The following is a 17,831-nucleotide window of genomic DNA, read 5'->3' on the forward strand; positions in this document are numbered from 1 at the left end:
CCAGATGTGTAGAGAAAGAGATTTACGTTGCGCTCTTTCATCCGCAGGAGCAAGTTTTTGCAGGTGTGCCAAGGAGAGGCATTCAGCCTTAGGCGACAGAATTGCACAAACAGATAAAACACACAACAAGAACCATTTGCAAAGAAATGTTCACGTTGCATATAGTTGTTTTTAAGCATCTCCAATGCAAAAGGCTTGGGATTATCCCAACTAGATCCCTACCCTTTGCATCCTTGTGTCCAGCAAACCCCATCGTCCTGCTTTGATTCCAAGACCAACAAGAACGACGTCCAAAATACATAAGACCCTGATGAATTACGTGGTCCGAGCCATTTTTGGATGAAAAACGAGTCAGTCCCAAAGTGGTGTCAGACTGCATTAAACTGGTGTCAAACTGCATTAATTCTGCAGTGTAGATGCAGCCCATTGATTGCCTTCTAGACTCATATAGCCCTTGAGATCCTTTGGGTGGTGCCTTGTAACATTTCATTTTCATAGACACACATTCTCTTTTAAATTGTATTCCTGAGACGTGGAATTTTACTCATGCTCCAGATGGTTGTTCTCACTGTTGCCGAAAGACCTACGTTCCAAGGCTGGAAAGATGAATAGTCTCCATTGATTGTTCAGTCTTCAGAAGATCTCCGAAATGAACTGGTTTTCTTTCTGTAAGCTTTCTTTACCATCCGTCTGTTGGATCCATACATGATGATGGGAAATACAGTGATCTCCCACATCCGTACATGATGATGGGAAATTATGGGATCTTGAATGATTCTAACTAACTCAGTGTGGGAGATCATTGTATTTCCCATCATCATGTATGGAGTCAACAACGACATTGTCTCCATACATGATGATGAGAAATACACCATACAGAAGCACCTTTGCAGCGCCTAACACCTTGTTTTGCTACAGCTGCAGAGCTCTTTGGGCTGGAAGTCAGCCTGAAGAAAACGGAAGTTCTCTACCAGCCGGCACCTCAGGAAGAACACTACCATCCCCACATCACTGTAGGCACATCTGTGCTCAAGTCTGCTCAGCAGTTCACCTACCTGGGAAGCATCATCTCCTCAGACGCCAAGATTGATAAAGAGATCGATCACAGATTAGCAAAGGCATATAGTGCATTCGGAAAGCTTCACAAAAGAGTCTGGAGTAACAAACACTTGAGGCGAAGCACAAAAATCAGTGTGTATAGAGCCATTGTACTGTCTATTCTCCTCTATGGGTCTGAAACATGGGTCACCTATCGCCAACACCTACGACTCCTTGAATGCTTTCATCAGCACTGTTTACGCACAACTCTAAATATACACTGGACTGACTATGTGACGAATGTTGCTGTCCTTGAGAAAGCAGGGATCACCAGCATGAGGCCATGCTATTGAGGACACAGCTGCACTAGGCAGGACACATTTCGAGGATGAAGGACCATCACCTCCCCAAAATAGTATTCTACGGTGAACTCGCCACGGGTCAAGAGCGTAAGAGGGGTGCCCCAAAGAAGAGATACAAGGACTCCCTGAAACAACACCTCAGGTTTGGCCAAATTGATCACCAACAATGGTCTGCCCTGGCCTCACATCGGGAGGCATGGAGACACACTATCCACGATGCTGCAGCCTTTTTCGAAAGCTAATGGCAAACGAGTCTCGAAGAGAAACGACAACGCAGAAAGAACCACAACCCGGAAACATCACCCAAGGAGACTTTCCACTGTGCTTTCTGCAACCGGACCTGTTTGTCCCGGATTGGCCTTTTTAGTCACCAACGCGCTTGTACAAAGCGCGGGATGAGTCCTTCCTGAATCTTCGTTCACGAAGCAAAGCCAAAGAGAGAGAAAGTATGGAGAAATCTTTACCTATTTCGATTTCTTCATTGTCTGGGTTGAATTTCTATAGATCCGCATCCCATACCACACCATAGTAATTTTTGTTTTGTACTATCGTCACTCATAAATGCTAATTCCCATAGATCATTCCTAAATTTTTCAAAGAACTTGCCATTTCTAGCGCTTCTGATCTCAATTTAAACCAGATCTTCATGTTGCTCTATCCTGTTTACAAAAGTGGTGAAACAGATGCAAGATATGACTTTTTTAAAAAACAAAATGTTTCTAGGGAAATGATTTTATCTTTCCTCCAGATTTGGGGAGGGAATCGGTGCCAGCTACACCCTCTCACCCCTCCCAAAACTCCTGGGTTGCATAAATACTGAGAGACTCATCATGTAAAGAATGTGTGCATCCTTGGACTATTTTTTTCCAAGCTGGGTCTAGGCTTCCTGACATTGGTTGTTGAGCTGGAAGGAAGGAACAAGGCAAGCATTCACTCTTTGGCTGTTCTCTGCCCAAGACAGACGGAAACCCAGCTTGGCCAGCATTTCATTGCGTTTCCATAGTTGTCCAAACTCAGCGACAGCAAAGAGAAAGACAAGAGGCATCAGACCCCCCAAAAGACCCCAAAAATGCCATCTTCTGAGAGCAATGTCCCTTCCTACATTGGCCTCTCCATCTTCAACATGCTCTGTTGCTGCCTTCCTCTTGGAATTGCAGCCTTGATCTACTCTTGCCAGGTCAGTTTCCTCCTCTATCTATCTATCTATCTATCTATCTATCTATCTATCTATCTATCATTTATCTATCTATCTATCATCTATCTATCCACATTTTGTTTCCTTGAATGTGATTGCTCTTTCCTTTCCCCCCCTGAACTATTCTTATAGCATGCTGGGGTAGCTGTGTTGGCCATTTAACAAATGCAAACTAAAATCCATCAGTGATGCCTTTATCGGCCAACCGAAATGCACCATATACTTGTTGCAAGCTTTCAAAGCTCCATGGGCTTCTTCATCAAGCAAGCTTATCCTGTTTGGTTTGTAACATCTTGCCTGATGAAGAAGCCCATGGAGCTTCGAAAGCTTGCAACAAGAATCTTGTGCCTTTTGATTGGCCAATAAAGTTTATTGCTGATGGATTTTTGTTTGCATTCTTATGGCAGTAGAATTCAAAGATATAGCCGTGTTAGTCTGAAGAATCAGTATGTAGAGAGATCTTGTAGCACCTTGGAGACTAGTGTTTAAACTCCACTATTAAGTCGACCTCATATATAAGTCGAGGGCAGATTTTGGGGTCAAAATAATGGATATTGATATGATCCATGGATAAGTCTAGGGTAAAACTTAGGGGTAATGAAAGATTGAAAGGATGAAGTAAAAGAAAACAATGGCAAAGAACTTACAAGATTCTGGATGGATGAGAGAGTAGAAGAGGGTCAGTGCTTCCAGGGCAGATAAAACTCTTTCCTTTTACCATATATATATATATGTGTGTGTGTGTGTGAGTTAAAAGACAATACTTACATTGACCCGTGGATAGGTCGACTCAGGCTTTTTGGGTCAATCTTTTAACCTAAATTTCTAGACTTATACATGAGTATATACAGCAAATGGAATAAAGGAGCTGGCTACATGAGCATCCCTAGACTTCAGTCTACTTCCTCAGATGCATCTAAATGCATCTGAAGTCTACAAAAGCTCATGCTGCCAACTACTATGATTCCACTTTAATGGCCATGGCAAAATCCTATAGAATCATCTTTCTATAGGATGTTTAGGGAGGAGGCGTTCACATTTCTTCTCCAAACTCCCAGTCCTGGGATCCCATGGCAGCTAAAGTGGAAACATAGGGATAAGATTGTATGGCATGAAAAGCATATCCTCCAGAATTTCTCATATGAAAACCAAGACATGCGTTGGCCATCAAGATGATGTCTATATATGCGCTTTCAGTTCGCCATGGATTTCTTTGGGTTTTCTTACACAATGAATGCACAGAGGTGGTTTTGCCAGTTCCTCTGAAATATATCCTACAGCACCTGGGATTCATTGGCAGTCTCCTCTCCAAATCCTAACCAGGGCTGACCCTGCTTCACTTCCAAGATCAGACACTCAAGATGGGAAATGTTATCAATGAGGAATAACACACAAGCCAGGAGAGGTTGTAGCAGTTTGCTTTTGCTTGAGCCTCTTGGGAAGGCTGAGACTTTGCCCTTCTTCTGAGTTGAGTTCAATGAAAATGACTTTTGTGCACAGTTTGCAGCAATTGAAGGAAGCAATTGGGCAGAAGTAGACCGAAGAGAAGAGAAGAGAAGAGAGAAACTGTTTCAAGTAACCAAGCAATGTGAAGTTCTATGAATGTGAAATATATGGAAATTCCAAAAAAAATAAGTATATAAAAATAAAATAAATAAAAACAGCTTAAGAAACATCACGTCTTATCAAATTGAAACTATGTACGTGCAAATATATTTAGGCTGTGCGTATTGTCATTTAAAAGGTATAGTTTTAATCTTGCCAGTTGTTTACATCACGACTATTGCTGTTGCATTCAGTGATATATGGGAATTACACTTTATGAGTAACATTAGTAACAAGAAACATTATTAAGGATCCAGTGATATAGGAAGAAGTCAATGGGGAGATGGCATTATGAGTTACTATGCCAGGTGATGCCAACTCTAGTGATGCCACTCTCTGGTGCCAAGGACAGTTAGAAGGAGTAGGTTGTTGCACTCGTATCCTATCTGAGAGTTTCCCAAAGGTATTTTTCTGACCCCAGAAATGGAATATTGGGCTAATTTGCCCATTTTATCCAATTCAACAAGGCTGTCCTGTTGGATAGCCAATGCCAGAACCATCTCTTGTTGTTGTTGGTAGCATGAGCTTTTGTGGACCTGAGTCTACTTCTTCAGAAATACATTTGCATACTGGTTTTCCAAGTTACAAAGGCTATGTATTCAACCGGTGTTTACCCTTTGTAAGTGCATTGAATGTAGGACTAGGAACCTGGAAGAAACGGGTTCGAATCCCCACTGGACATGCATGAAGACACACGCTCCCAGCCTCAGGGGAAGGCAACGGCGAACCTCCTGACATTTCCATCAGACACTTTTGGCCTAGGGCACCTTCAAGTCACTTATTGATTTAAGGTGAACCCATGAATTTGCTGGCAGCCAGGATGGCAAAGTGGTTTGAGCGTTGGACTATGACTCTGGAGACCAGGGTTCGAATCCCAGCTCGGCCATGAAACCCAATGGGTGACCTTGGGCAAGTCACACTCTCTCATCCTCAAGGGAAGGCAATGGCAAACCTCCTTTGAGCAAATCTTGCCAAGAAAACCCTATGATAGCTTTGCCTTAGGGTCGCCATAAGTCAGAAATGACTTGAAGGCACACAACCTACATATATGAACTTCATAGTGGAGAGATCTTGTAGCACCTTTGAGACTATAAAAAAAGTTGACAAAGTGATTCCCAAACTTTGGTTCTCCAGGTGCTTTGGTCTTCAACACCCAGAAGCCCTACCCAGCTTGACCAACCATCAGGAATTCTGGGAGCTGAAGTCCAAAACATCTGGAGGACCAAAGATTGGGAACCACTGTCTACAATCTCTTTCTGCATATGATTCCATAGACTGACAGGGCTATATCTTTGCATTAGGTTGTAGAGAGATCTTGTAGCACCTTTGAGACTAACTAAAGGAAGAAGTAGGCAGCATGAACTTTCCTAGACTTAAGTGTACTTTCTCAGATGCATTTGGTGGAATGCATTTGGTGTCCACCAAATAGATCTGGGGAAGTAGACTTTAGTCTAGGAATTGGAAAGCTCGTGTTGCCAACTTCTTTCTTTCAGTGAGTCTCAAAATTACTATAAGATATTATTATTATTATTATTATTATTATTATTATTATTATTATTATAGTCTAGGAAAGCTCATGCTTCCAACTTCTTGCTTTCAGTAAGTCTCTACATTAATGATCCTACAAACTTACACGGCTATATTTTAGGATTATATCTTTGAATGGATTTCATAGGGTTCTCTTCAGCAAGGAATACTCAGAGGTGGTAAAACGGTTTTATTCAGGCAGGCTTTTAATGTGTAATCATGGGATGTCTTTTATATGGGGGTGTTTGTGATATGCGGTTGTCGTTTTCTTGTTTGTAATTTTATATTCTTTTTAAGCTGATGTTTTTAATTGTTTTAGTGTAATACGTCTGTTAGAATTTTTTATTTGTGAGCCAATTTGGGTCCCTTTCTGGGAGAAAGGTGGCATAGAAATCAAATCAAATCGATCTATTGATCAATATAGCTCACAGTGCCTGATGTTTGTTGCCCCGTGTTCTTCTTCTCCCTTCCTTCAGGTGGACACCGCCTACAGTTCAGGAAACGTCAACCTGGCCACCCAATCGTCCCACATGGCTCGCACCCTGAACGTCATTGGCATCGTCCTTGGTGTGATTATGCTGAGCATCCTCATCGTGTATTATGTGGTTGTTAGTACGAAGTGAGAAAGTGGTCCAGCATCACCGCTGCTGTAGCCTTTGGAAATGGATCCAGCCCAGAACTGTTGCGCCATTAACAAGAATGCTGCGATGCTGGGAGACATTGGCTCCTCTACTGAAAAAGAAACCCTTCATTGCATTTTTTGCCTAAGTGCTTAAGTGCTTTGCCTTGCCTTTTTCTTACCCAGATGCCACCCATTATGTGCCTTAAGAGCATATAGCAAAGTTGTACGCCAATAAAACTCAAAACGTTGAGTAAAAACTCTGCCGCTTATCGTCGTCTCCTTTCCAAGGCAGCAAGGGAAGTTGGATCCATTTTGGTGGGTGGTGTCCTTTAGGGTTTGTTTCGGGGGGAAATGACTGTTTGCAACAAAACAGGATGAAAGAGTGTATGTGTGATACGATTAAAATGAAGACAAAAGGAGAACATAAAGTTCTTGTCGGCTAGCGGTTCGAACGGCAGAGTCTCTCCAAATAATCCAGTCTAGTGGGAAAAATAATTAACCTTTAAATACAGTGGATGTTGTTCAATCTAGCAAGAATGCTCAGATATAAAAAGCGAGCCTAATTTTTACTATTCTGGGTCAAGTTCCCCATTGCAACATCTTCTGAACAGGAAACACCTTGTGATGCTCCAGGAAATCTTATTTCTGCATAAAAATCCCATTTCCCAGGCAGGAAGAAAATGCAGTTTCTTTCACAATGAGCCACGCTCTGCCTTTTGCAATGAGCTAATAGTCCGATCTGCATGCAAACACATTGCAGAAATAATCCAGTTTGACATTGATTTAACTGCCTCGGCTCAGTGCTAGGGAATCCTGGGAATTGTAGTCTGTTGCAACACCAGAACTGTCAGACAGAGGAGGCTAAGTATCCAACAAAATACAATTCCCAGAGTTCCCTAGCATAGAACCGGGATTGTTAAAGCAGTCTCAAACTGGATTATTTTGGCAGTGGGTTTTGGTACTAGAATGGAACCAGCCTGGTGAAATAGTTGGAGTGTTGGACTATGACGTTGAGAGACCAGGGTTCGAATCCTCGCTCAGCCACTGGGTGAATCTAACTGAAATACATATATTAAATGCTGGGGAAATACTGTGTGACTTTGGGCAAGTCACACCTTCTCAGCCTCAGAGGAAAGGAATGCCCTCCGAAACAAATTCTGCTAAGAAATCCCCATGATAGTTTACCATAATGAAAACCATTTTCCTAAAGGGGTTTTTTAAAAGGTGTTATGAAAAGGCTGAGAGCCAGTATGATGTAGTGGTTTGAGCGTCAGACTATGACTCTGGAGACCAGGGTTCGATTCCCAGCACAGCCATTAAACCCACTGGGTAATATTGGGCAAGCCACACTCTCTCAGCCTCAGAGGAAGGCAATGGCAAACCCTCAATGGACAAATCTTACTAAGGAAACCCCACGATAGGTTCTCCTTAGGGTCGCCATAAGTTGGAAAAGACTTGAAGGCACACAGCAACAAACAAAATGCAATATATATATCTGGATCAATCGATAGATAGATGATAGATAGATAGATAGATAGATAGATAGATAGATAGATAGATAGATAGATACAGTGGGACCTTGTTATCTGCTGGGAAACAGAAATCCCTGCATCCAGGCCAACTGAATGGATGCCAAGGAGTCCTATGGTCCCTGCTGATGGAAACCACATGCAAACCCCTTGGCTTCCTCTGCAGTGACTGTGTTCTCTTCTTGCGTTACATTTTGCAAGCTTTGGGAAGATCGTTTCCTGGACTGCAATTCCCATCATGGCCACTTATCAAATTCTGAGAGTTGCAGTCATTTTTAAAAAGCTGTGGGGTGCAGGAAGGCTTTCTAAAGCTGTGCAAATGTGCATCAAGGACCTAAGGAAAAGTAGCTCAAATATCGACGATAATCTGACCTTAGAACAGGGATGCTCGAACCTTGGCCCACCAGATGTTTGGGACTTCAATGCCCAGAATCCTCAGCTGTCTTAGCCAAAGGCAACGGATTCTGGAAACTGGACTTTCAAACATCTGGAGGAACAAAGAACGGAGATTTTCGAGCGATGGTTCCCAAACTTTGGTCCTCTGAAGGTTTTGGACTTCAGCTCCTAGCATTTTTACGTTTTTATTCTCATCGATATATCATTTTAAGTTCATTAGACTTGTCACACTCTTCAGCTCTCTGCAGTGCTTTTGCCGCTGTTGTAATTGTTTGCAAAGCATGCTGCAGCCACGTTTCTTTCCAGGAAACTTGGCCTAATCCTCCGGCACCGAAATGGATTCCCATGTATATCCATAACTTGCATAGAAGGCATGTGAGAGAAGCAGAGTATTAACCACAATTGCATATATATGGTGTGTGTGTATGTTTTTTTAAAAAATATGGCTTGATTTGAAACAATGAGATATGAGTAACACAGATACTAGGGAATATACTAGTAATACAGGCTACATGGCATGCTTCGTATCTGTGAAAGAGGACACACGATTGCCATCTAATGGGGCTTCTGTTAGAACATGTTTCTCCAGTTAGTGGCCCTTCTTTTCTCCTCTTCTAGCCACCTATCCTTCACTGTGTTTCTGAGCGACCAGGAAGACCCCTTTCTGAGAATCGGTGATCTCTGGCGGAAATTGCAAACCGAACATCTCAGACCACTGGATAGCAAAACCTGCCTCCTTCGCAGCATCTTCTACAACCTTTGGCTTCAGGTAAAGGGTGGCAAACTTGTGTTGGCCAACCATGTAGTAGGTTTCTCTAAGGGCCACCACTAAGATGAGGTGCCACCCAGATTGGACCAAGGAGCCCACGTTCTTCACGGCTGACTGCATTTGGCATGTTTTACCTAAACAGCCCCTAAAGTTTTCCTTATGCAAAAGTATGGAGACGTTCAAAATTCTCTGCATAACAAAGGGGGCTCACGAGGGATGGAAACATCTTGGGTTTCCGATGAAGAACCTTTTTGTGTTGCTAATGGGATATAAATTTCATTTTCTTGACTTTCTTGACTTGAAAATGCATTGTCTCCAAGTACTCATAGGGCCAGAAGTTGGAGACCATCTCAATTCATACCGTCCATGCCATCTCAGTTCAAATCACCACCAACATCTTGTGACTAACATTGTCATTTGCTCTTCCTCCTGTATCGACACCTTTGCCTGATGAAGAAACCAGTGGGGCTTCCCAAACTTGCATCATGTATTTTGTGCATTTTGGTTGGCCCAATAAAGGTATATTACTGTTTTGTGGGTTTTGGATGTCATTGTACCGTGCTATAGGGCCGACGCACCTACCCCTGGATATATCCCCTGAAATAGGTTCAGTTCCCTGGGTAGTTGCCCTAAGTTATAACTAAGAGCTTCCCACCAAAGGGCATGAATTTGAACTTGGGTCTTCTCCCCAAATGTTACCCAAAGGCCTATTCCTTCAAGGCACCCCAAAACTGTGGAATGATCTGCCAGTCAAGATTTGATAACTGGATGTATTTTCTGAGATGAAAACAGCACCAAAGACCAGTCTCTTCTGGCAGATCTACCCAGATGCTGTTTAAATATATGAGTTTTCAAATACAAACTGATATGTATAGGTTTTATATGCTTCCTTAACTGGTGTTATGCACTTCGTAACTGATGCTATGTGTATTTTAATCTATTGCTGTTTCCTGGCTCAGCCCGTAGGGAGAACCAGGTAAGATATATTATTATTATTGTTATTGTTATTGTTATTATTATTATTACTACTATTTGAGCAGATTCATCAGCTGTCGATGCATCTCTAACACACACACACACACACACGAATACAGCTTGTGCTAGTCCAGATTTTTAAACAAGGCTCACACATCCCACCTTGAGGTTTATCACACGGAGATTTTTAGAGCTTTTGCAGCTCAGTTCCGACGTGAGTGTGGGTCCAATGATGCGGATTCACGTCATAACGTGAATGTGTTTTCAGATGCGATTCCTTTCTATGGGAGCCCCAACCGTGGAGCTTCCGCAGTGAATCCAAAGTGACTCCTCATTTGGATGAATTCCAGAAAAAAGGGAATTCACACAATTTGCATTCAAGCTTACTTCAATTTCACTCCGAATTGGTCTGGTGTGGAAGATCACTCCGATGTCGCCCCCCTTGGCCCCCTGCGTCCTGCTCCTTCATCCCTCTCCTCCTCCTTCATGCCATTTCGTCCCCTCCTTCACCCTGCTGCCTATCCCATCATCCCCTGCCTTCTCCTAGACCCCAATCTGCTCCCCTCCTTCACCCTGTCACGTATCCCATCATCCCCTGTGTCCTCCTAGACCTCGATCTGCTCCCCTCCGTCACCCTGCTGCCTATTCCATCATCCCCTGCCTTCTCCTAGACCCCAATCCGCTCCCCTCCTTCACCCTGCCACCTATCCCATCATCCCCTGTGTCCTCCTAGACCCTGATCTGCTCCCCTCCTTCACCCTACTGCCTATCCCATCATCCCCTGCCTTCTCCTAGACCCCAATCCGCTCCCCTCCTTCACCCTGCCACCTATCCCATCATCCCCTGTGTCCTCCTAGACCCCGATCTACTCTCCTCCTTCACCCTGCTGCCTATCCCATCATCCCCTGCTTTCTCCTAGACCCCAATCTGCTCCCCTCCTTCACTCTGCCACCTATCCCATCATCCCCTGTGTCCTCCTAGACCCCGATCTACTCCCCTCCTTCACCCTGCTGCCTATCTCATCATCCCCTGCCTTCTCCTAGACCCCAATCTGCTCCCCTCCTTCACCCTGCCATCTATCCCATCATCCCCTGTGTCCTCCTAGACCCCGATCTGCTCCCCTCCTTCACCCTGCTGCCTATCCCATCATCTTCTGCCTCCTCCTTCAACTCGATGAAAGATGACAGCTAAGGAGAGGGCAGGGAAGGAGGACAGAGTCCAGAGCCCCACGGAGCATACACTCGGGTGCCGATTCGAATCGTTGAACCCTCAAATTATGTTCCGGTGTGGTAATACAATGTGCACTCACTCTGCTTTGCTTGAATCCGCATCACGTGACTTGCTTGGAATCGAATTGATTCTGCTTCCAGGGCAACCAGGTGTGGTAAAACATCACATCTTAAGGTGAATTCGCATTGCTAGACAGGAGTGACTCCGGATTTGGTGTGAAAAAACATGACGTTTCACATTGCTAGAACAGGAGTGACTGCGTATCTGAGCTGCAAACCTCCCCATGTGTGATAAGGGCCCTTGTTGCACATTGAAAAGCATTTATTCCTTCTTTACCTCACTGTTAAATATCACTGATAAAATATTGTCTGGTGTTTATTTATTTATTTACATTTCATTTTTATTAATTTTAAAATCACAACAAAATACATACAGAAAGGGAAAGAGAAGAAAGAAAATAAAACTATGCATACCTAATACCTACAAATAACTAAAACTGAAACTAAACTACATTAAATTCACATTATGACATATTCGTGAAACACTATTGCATTAAGCAAAATCTAATTTATCATAAACTAACTAAAACTAATCATAAGTTAATTAAATTAATTTCTTAAAAATAGTCTTTTAATTGGGCTACTGGTGTAATGCATTTTAAAAACTTTGTTCAAGTTGGGTATCTCTCAGCCAGAAATCCAAAATGCTCCAAAGGTGGCTGATAGTTGCTTTCTGATAGTTAAATGTACACAAACGTTGTTTCATGCACAAACTTACTGAAAATACTGTCCATAAAATTACCTTCAAGATGTGTGTAGGAGGTGTACACAAAACATAAATGAATTTTGTGTTTAGACTTGGGTCCCATTTCCGAGATATTTCATTATGTATAGGCCAATATTCCAAAATCCAAAATAAATCTGAAATCCAAAACTCTTCTGGTCCTGAGCATTTCAAACAAGAGATACTCCACCTATACCACAGGTTAGCTGTTTTGCATTAAGTTGTATTATAAGCCACTTTGAGTCCCATTTGGGAGAAAGGTGAGATATAAATCAAATTGAATCAAAATAAAGGTTTCAAACTCTTATTGCCCATGTTGAATTGGAGGATTTTGGAAGTGATAGTCCCCCAAAAAGGGTCATTTACATCTTCTGCCTGTTTGTGTGGGTCTGGTCTCGCTGTCATGGCCTTGGAGTAGAAAATTATTATTATTATTATTATTATTATTATTATTATATAGATTTTTATGGGTTTTTCAGGCTACATGGCCATGTTCTAGAAGAGTTTATTTGTGATGTTCGACTTCACATTATTATTATTATTATTATTATTATTATTATTATTATTAGTTTTCCTCCATGAAATAATGATTGCCTTCCTTCCCTTTTCCTAATAGCCTCCTAGGCTTCATTGTGCTTTTGGGCTACCAGAAATCCTACACTCTGGACATTGGCAAGGTCCAGTGTAAAATTCATGTCCAACGTCTCAAAGCACACGATCCCAAAGCCGGCCTCTTTCACAGCCTCTTCGACCATCTCCGGCTCGAGGTAAATGCAAGAGAACTTGTGTTGGCCAACCATGTAGTAGGTTCCCCTAAGGGCCACCACAAAGATGAGGTGGCCACCAGGTTGGACCAAGGAGCCCACGTTCTTGAAGGCTGACCGATAAGTGGGAAGGTCTTCGCAAGCCGATTCCAGGCAGTAAGTAGAGAGGACGCAGCTGACCGGTTGGAGCACCAACGGATCCAGAGGGTTGGCCTGGGTCACATCGCATTTCAGAACCTGCTTGATGGTCTTCCTGAGCTTCTCCTCCTTCTCCATCCACTTCTCCCTAAAGGGAAGGAAAGGATGGAATTGGCACAGAGAAATTGCAGCGGAATATGCATTTACAAAATGAAGTGATTATGCGCAATACTATACTACTAGGGGCAGGGAAGGAAGATTTTCTCATATCTGAGAAAGTGATCAAATGAGGGGAGATTGAGTGAGATTGGGACAGAACCATCATCAGAAAATCCTTCTTTTCCAAAGCTTGGAAGCAGCACTTTAAATGTACATTAAAACATAACAATTTGTCATAGAATGCACCAGATTATTAATCTCCAGCATGCACACTGTTACAGAGGATAAGAGGATGTTATAAGCAACAACTTTTCAATGTGAAGTATATGTGTCTTGGGAAATGTGAGAATAAAGGAGTAGATCACTCAAGCAGAGTAATCAGATTGGCAAGGCAGAAGCTGAACAAAAACTAGACCTATAACCATCCATCCACAGGGTCTAACAGAGAAACAAATGGGCTCAGATATATACTGAGTTCCTATAGAGTTAAATGCAAACCATCATTACTGAATATAGGCATGCAGGGGCTGCTACATCTAGGAGGGGATGGCAATGCTGATAGCAATTTCGAGCAAGAAGAATCTTGTGGCACCCTTAACAACTCATATTTGGCTTTTGTGTACTTCAACCACAACTTGTTAGCCTTCCACGTACCCACACTTTTTCTGGTTGACATTTATAGGGGATCGGAAGCGTGAAGCCCATTGGATGTTGCTGGACAGCAGGTCCCAGCAGCCATCGCCAATGGTAAGGCGTACTGGGTACTAGAGTCCCAATACGAGAGGGCATCACAATTCCCATTCCTTGTTGTTAATGCATGCAAATTAAAGGCAGCTATGCGATATCAATTCATTCTCTCCGTACCTGTCCCCTTCCAGCTGGCAGACGTATTTCACCATCAAGGTCCAGTCAAAGGCTTCCGGATCCTTCTTCAGCCACTTTTGCATCTCTTCCCGGTTCTGCTCAAGGAAATCAGTGGCAATGATCTCTTTGAAAGACTCACAGGCAGAAAGGAGTTGGTGGATGGAGGGTCCACTGCCAATGTCAATGAGTGTCTCTCCTTGGATGCCATCTGCATTTCAAAGAAACCATTATATATATATATATATATATATATATATATATATATATATATAATCCATCGCATCATCTAACCCATTGCAAACCCATATATATATATATATATATATATATAATCTGTTGCTTAACCCATTGCAAACCCAAATCTGTTGCCTGTCCAATTGCAAGCAATACCCCAGAGATATTTACCCAGCAGGAATGCCTTGTGCAGCTTCTCCAGAATGAAAGCATAGCCTCGCTCGCGCACTGCAAGGCTGCCAGATCCAAAAGGCACGTGCAGTTTCAAAAACCCTTTGGGGTCAAAATGCTGCCTGTAAACCTCTTTTCCAGTGAATTCCCCTTCCATGTTGCCTCTGAGCCAGGACCCAGCAGGAATGCCTTGTGCGCACAAGTGACCTTTGCTTTTATATTCTTTGAGACACGTTTCAATAAGTGGGGGGAAACGTTCTTGCAAGGAGCCCGTTAGATGGCAACCGTGGGTCCTCTTCCACAGCTACGAACCATGCCAGCCTTCCCAATATATTCCTGAGTATATGTGTTACTTATATGTCATTGTTTCGAGTCAAGCCACATAGCTCTATATGTATGCAATTGTGGTTAATACTCTGCTTCTCCTGTATACCTTCTGTGCATGTTATGGATATATATGTGATGGTTTCCTATTGTACTAGGTGATCGCTGCATGCATTATTATATTGCCCTGTCCATTATGTTTTTATTCTTGTTGATAGATCATTTTAAGTTCATTAGACTTGTCACACTCTTCACCTCTCTGCAGTGCTCTTGGCACTTTTGCAATTGTTTGCAAAGCATGCTGCAGCCACGTTTCTTTCCAGGAAACCTGGCCTAACCCTCCGACACCAAAATGGGATCAGATGGTCTTCTGGAAGAGAATTTCCCCGTCAGAAAAGGAGATGCGCAGATTTTCCTAGATTTTCCTGTTTCATAAGACACGTTAATTTATTCAGTTCTGCCACCTTAAATAAATGTATTAACCGATCTTGTAGCAGATACTGCACTTGGTCTAAGCCCGAAAGGCCAAGAAGTGATTTCTGAAATTTCTTTCTGTTTTTGGGCCAGAAAATTGTAAGCAGATTATGAATTATATAAGTAATCACTATGGTAAAGTAGCACCATTTGGGTTTATGGATTAATCAATGAAAAATATAGCATACACACACGGATATATGGATATGGATATGTATGTGTATGTGTGTATGGATATGGATATATATGTGTATGTAGCATATATATATGGATATGGATATGTGTGTGTGTGTGTTTGTGTGTATAATGCATATAAAATATATATGCACATACACACACACATGTATTGCATCGAACTGTTCTGAAATTACATAAATATCAGAAACAAACAATAACTTATATAAAAGGATTAACACTGGTTGTAATATATATGTATATAATGCATATAAAATATATATGCACACACACACACACACACACACACACACACACACACAAATTTTATATGCATTATGTACATACATATATATTATAACCAGTGTTAATCCAGTGAAGCCAGTGAAACTTGGAATGCTTGCATGATGAATTTTGTGCATTGTTGCTGCTTTGTGGGTTGTTGATTTTATTGTACATTGCTGCAGCCAACATGGCTACCCACAAATACACATCAGAAGAGTTTACATTACTATACGCTTTATGCCTCTATTATTGGCATGTTATCGTTGTTGTCATTATCACCATCATCGTCACAACTGGTCATCATGAGGATGTTGGGACTTGCTATCCAATACATCATGAGGATGACTGGACTTGCCATCCAATATCTCCTGAGGGCAGGCATCCCTTTAGGATATCTGAGCAAAGTCTTCTAGCTTCACCTGATGAACTGACCAGCAAGGAGTGGGAGACTTGGAGTCAGAATTATCCCAGAGGTATGTTCTCTGAGCCTGAATTGTCTCCCATCATCTACCTCCACTTCAGAGCCCTCTTCTCCCTGTAGTCCTGCAGTCACATCCCCGGCCAAAAAGCCACTTCTCTTATGAATTTTTGTGGAATGGGGTGAAACCTTGGAATAAAAATCATTTGCAGCATTTGCATGAAATCTATTCTGTTACATACGCATGGGAAGAAGACCACCGCAGTCAGGGCAGATGTCCCCAGATACTCACCCAGCAGGAACGCCTTGTGCAGCTTTTCCAAAACGAAGGCGAAAAAGGCCTCTCTTGCAGGCACGCTACCAGGGCCAAAAGGCATATACATGTTTAAATAATCTTTGGGGTTGAAATATTGCCTGTAAGCCTCTTTTCCAGTGAAATCCCCCTCCATGGTGTCTCTGAGCCTGCAGAACATCTAGACGAAGTTTGCTCCGGTTGCTTCCCAGTTTGCAGCCCACGTGGATATGGTGGTCTCACTTCAGATTCTGGACTGAGGGGTCCTAGATGAGGCCTCTTTAGACAAAGGTAAGGGCTTCTGGTCCCATTGGCTATCCCCAGATAGAATAGACTCATGGAATCAATGGCTGAACTCCGAGTCAACATCCAGGTTAATCCCTTGGACTGAATGGATCTATTATAGTCAGAGCTAACAATAGGAATCGAGCCATAGCCTATTATTTCACATATGCAGAGCATGCTATAACTGCATTCAACCATACAATCATCCAGGATTTCTGATCTAAACTTTGCATAGTAGGGCCCTCCCTTCATCAGTCAAATAAAACACCCTCCCACCTTCTTGGACGATGCATGTGCCAAACCCCAGTTCTGCTGCAAGCAGACTGGACAATGTCTGGCCCATTCAGCACCAAAACCAGGATATATTCCTCTTAAGATGCATTAAATTATATGTGTTTGCTTTGGATCTTCCCAGAAGGTCCAGATTTCTCCATCCTGATGCCTGGTGGCTATTGAAACGCATGCCACTTTGCCACCTGTCTCCCAATGTCACCGGTCACTTCCTCTGGGGTCAGAAAAAGGGTCCCTGGCCATGTTACCATCACTGGACTCCTCATCTTGACCTCAGAGCAAAGCAACCCACAGTGGTGGTGGACACATTGTGTGGTTCAGTGGGACGCATGTGCAAACCACTGTCTGGCATCGGAATGGATGGCCAATGCAAAGTTGAAGGCATAGTTTTCTGTGGGTTTTTTAGGCTGTGTGTCTTGGAAGAATGCATTCCTGATGTTTGCCTGCATTTGTGGCTGGCATCTTCAGAGAATGGTGGCATGGAAGTGTGTGGATTATACATGGGTCGCATGCCTGCAGCGTGGACCTGCGTGCCTCCATGCACCCGCACCTATATTCAAACCAGTGGGGCTTAGGTGAACCTTGGTTTTCGCGAGGGGGGTCCGGAACAAAGGAGGGGCAACTGTATACATTTGTGGTACCCCATGTTTGGGAGGAAGTAGTTTTTACATGTTAATAGTTGAGTTAGCTTGTGTGTTGCACTGTGTTGAATGGAGCAGCCTGGAAGTGTGTTGTGTGTAGGATATGCAAGGGGGATTGCTTGTCTTGAGTCTTGATTTGGGGGGTTTTCAGCAATGGAATGCATGGCCTTTGTATTGAGGAAAGATCAGGTCAGCTTCATGGTCAGGATACTCTGGGGTGCCCTGTGTATATCGCCTTGTTGAAGATGTGTGTGTCTCACAGAATTAAAATTTAGTTGCAAAATGC

The 17,831-nt window shown here is 42.9% G+C and overlaps 1 protein-coding gene across 1 annotated transcript; it reads right to left on the bottom strand.

Annotated features, from left to right (window-relative positions):
* Positions 1–12,651: 12,651 nt before the first annotated feature.
* Positions 12,652–14,518, bottom strand: LOC149306904 (nicotinamide N-methyltransferase-like). The gene is made up of 3 exons (XM_089537908.1): positions 14,362–14,518; positions 13,957–14,164; positions 12,652–13,081 (listed from the first exon to the last, which is right to left on the bottom strand). Exons 1-3 carry the CDS (start codon positions 14,516–14,518, stop codon positions 12,652–12,654), a joined length of 795 nt encoding a protein of 264 aa, XP_089394034.1.
* Between the last annotated feature and the right edge of the window lie 3,313 nt (positions 14,519–17,831).

Source organism: Sceloporus occidentalis, unplaced genomic scaffold (genome assembly GCF_023333645.1).
Source record: "Sceloporus occidentalis isolate IW3139 unplaced genomic scaffold, rSceOcc1.0.p SCAF_9, whole genome shotgun sequence".
NCBI classification, from domain to species: Eukaryota; Metazoa; Chordata; class Lepidosauria; order Squamata; family Phrynosomatidae; genus Sceloporus; species Sceloporus occidentalis.

Bases quoted from the DNA above. Each gene is read 5' to 3' on its own strand.
- LOC149306904 (XM_089537908.1), bottom strand. From the start codon at position 14,518: ATGGAAGGGGAATTCACTGGAAAAGAGGTTTACAGGCAGCATTTTGAC. The intron at 14,165-14,361 runs GTAAATATCTCT...TTTGAAATGCAG, and splicing joins GCACAAGGCATTCCTGCTGG to ATGGCATCCAAGGAGAGACA. The intron at 13,082-13,956 runs GTACGGAGAGAA...CCTTCCCTTTAG, and splicing joins TGCCAGCTGGAAGGGGACAG to GGAGAAGTGGATGGAGAAGG.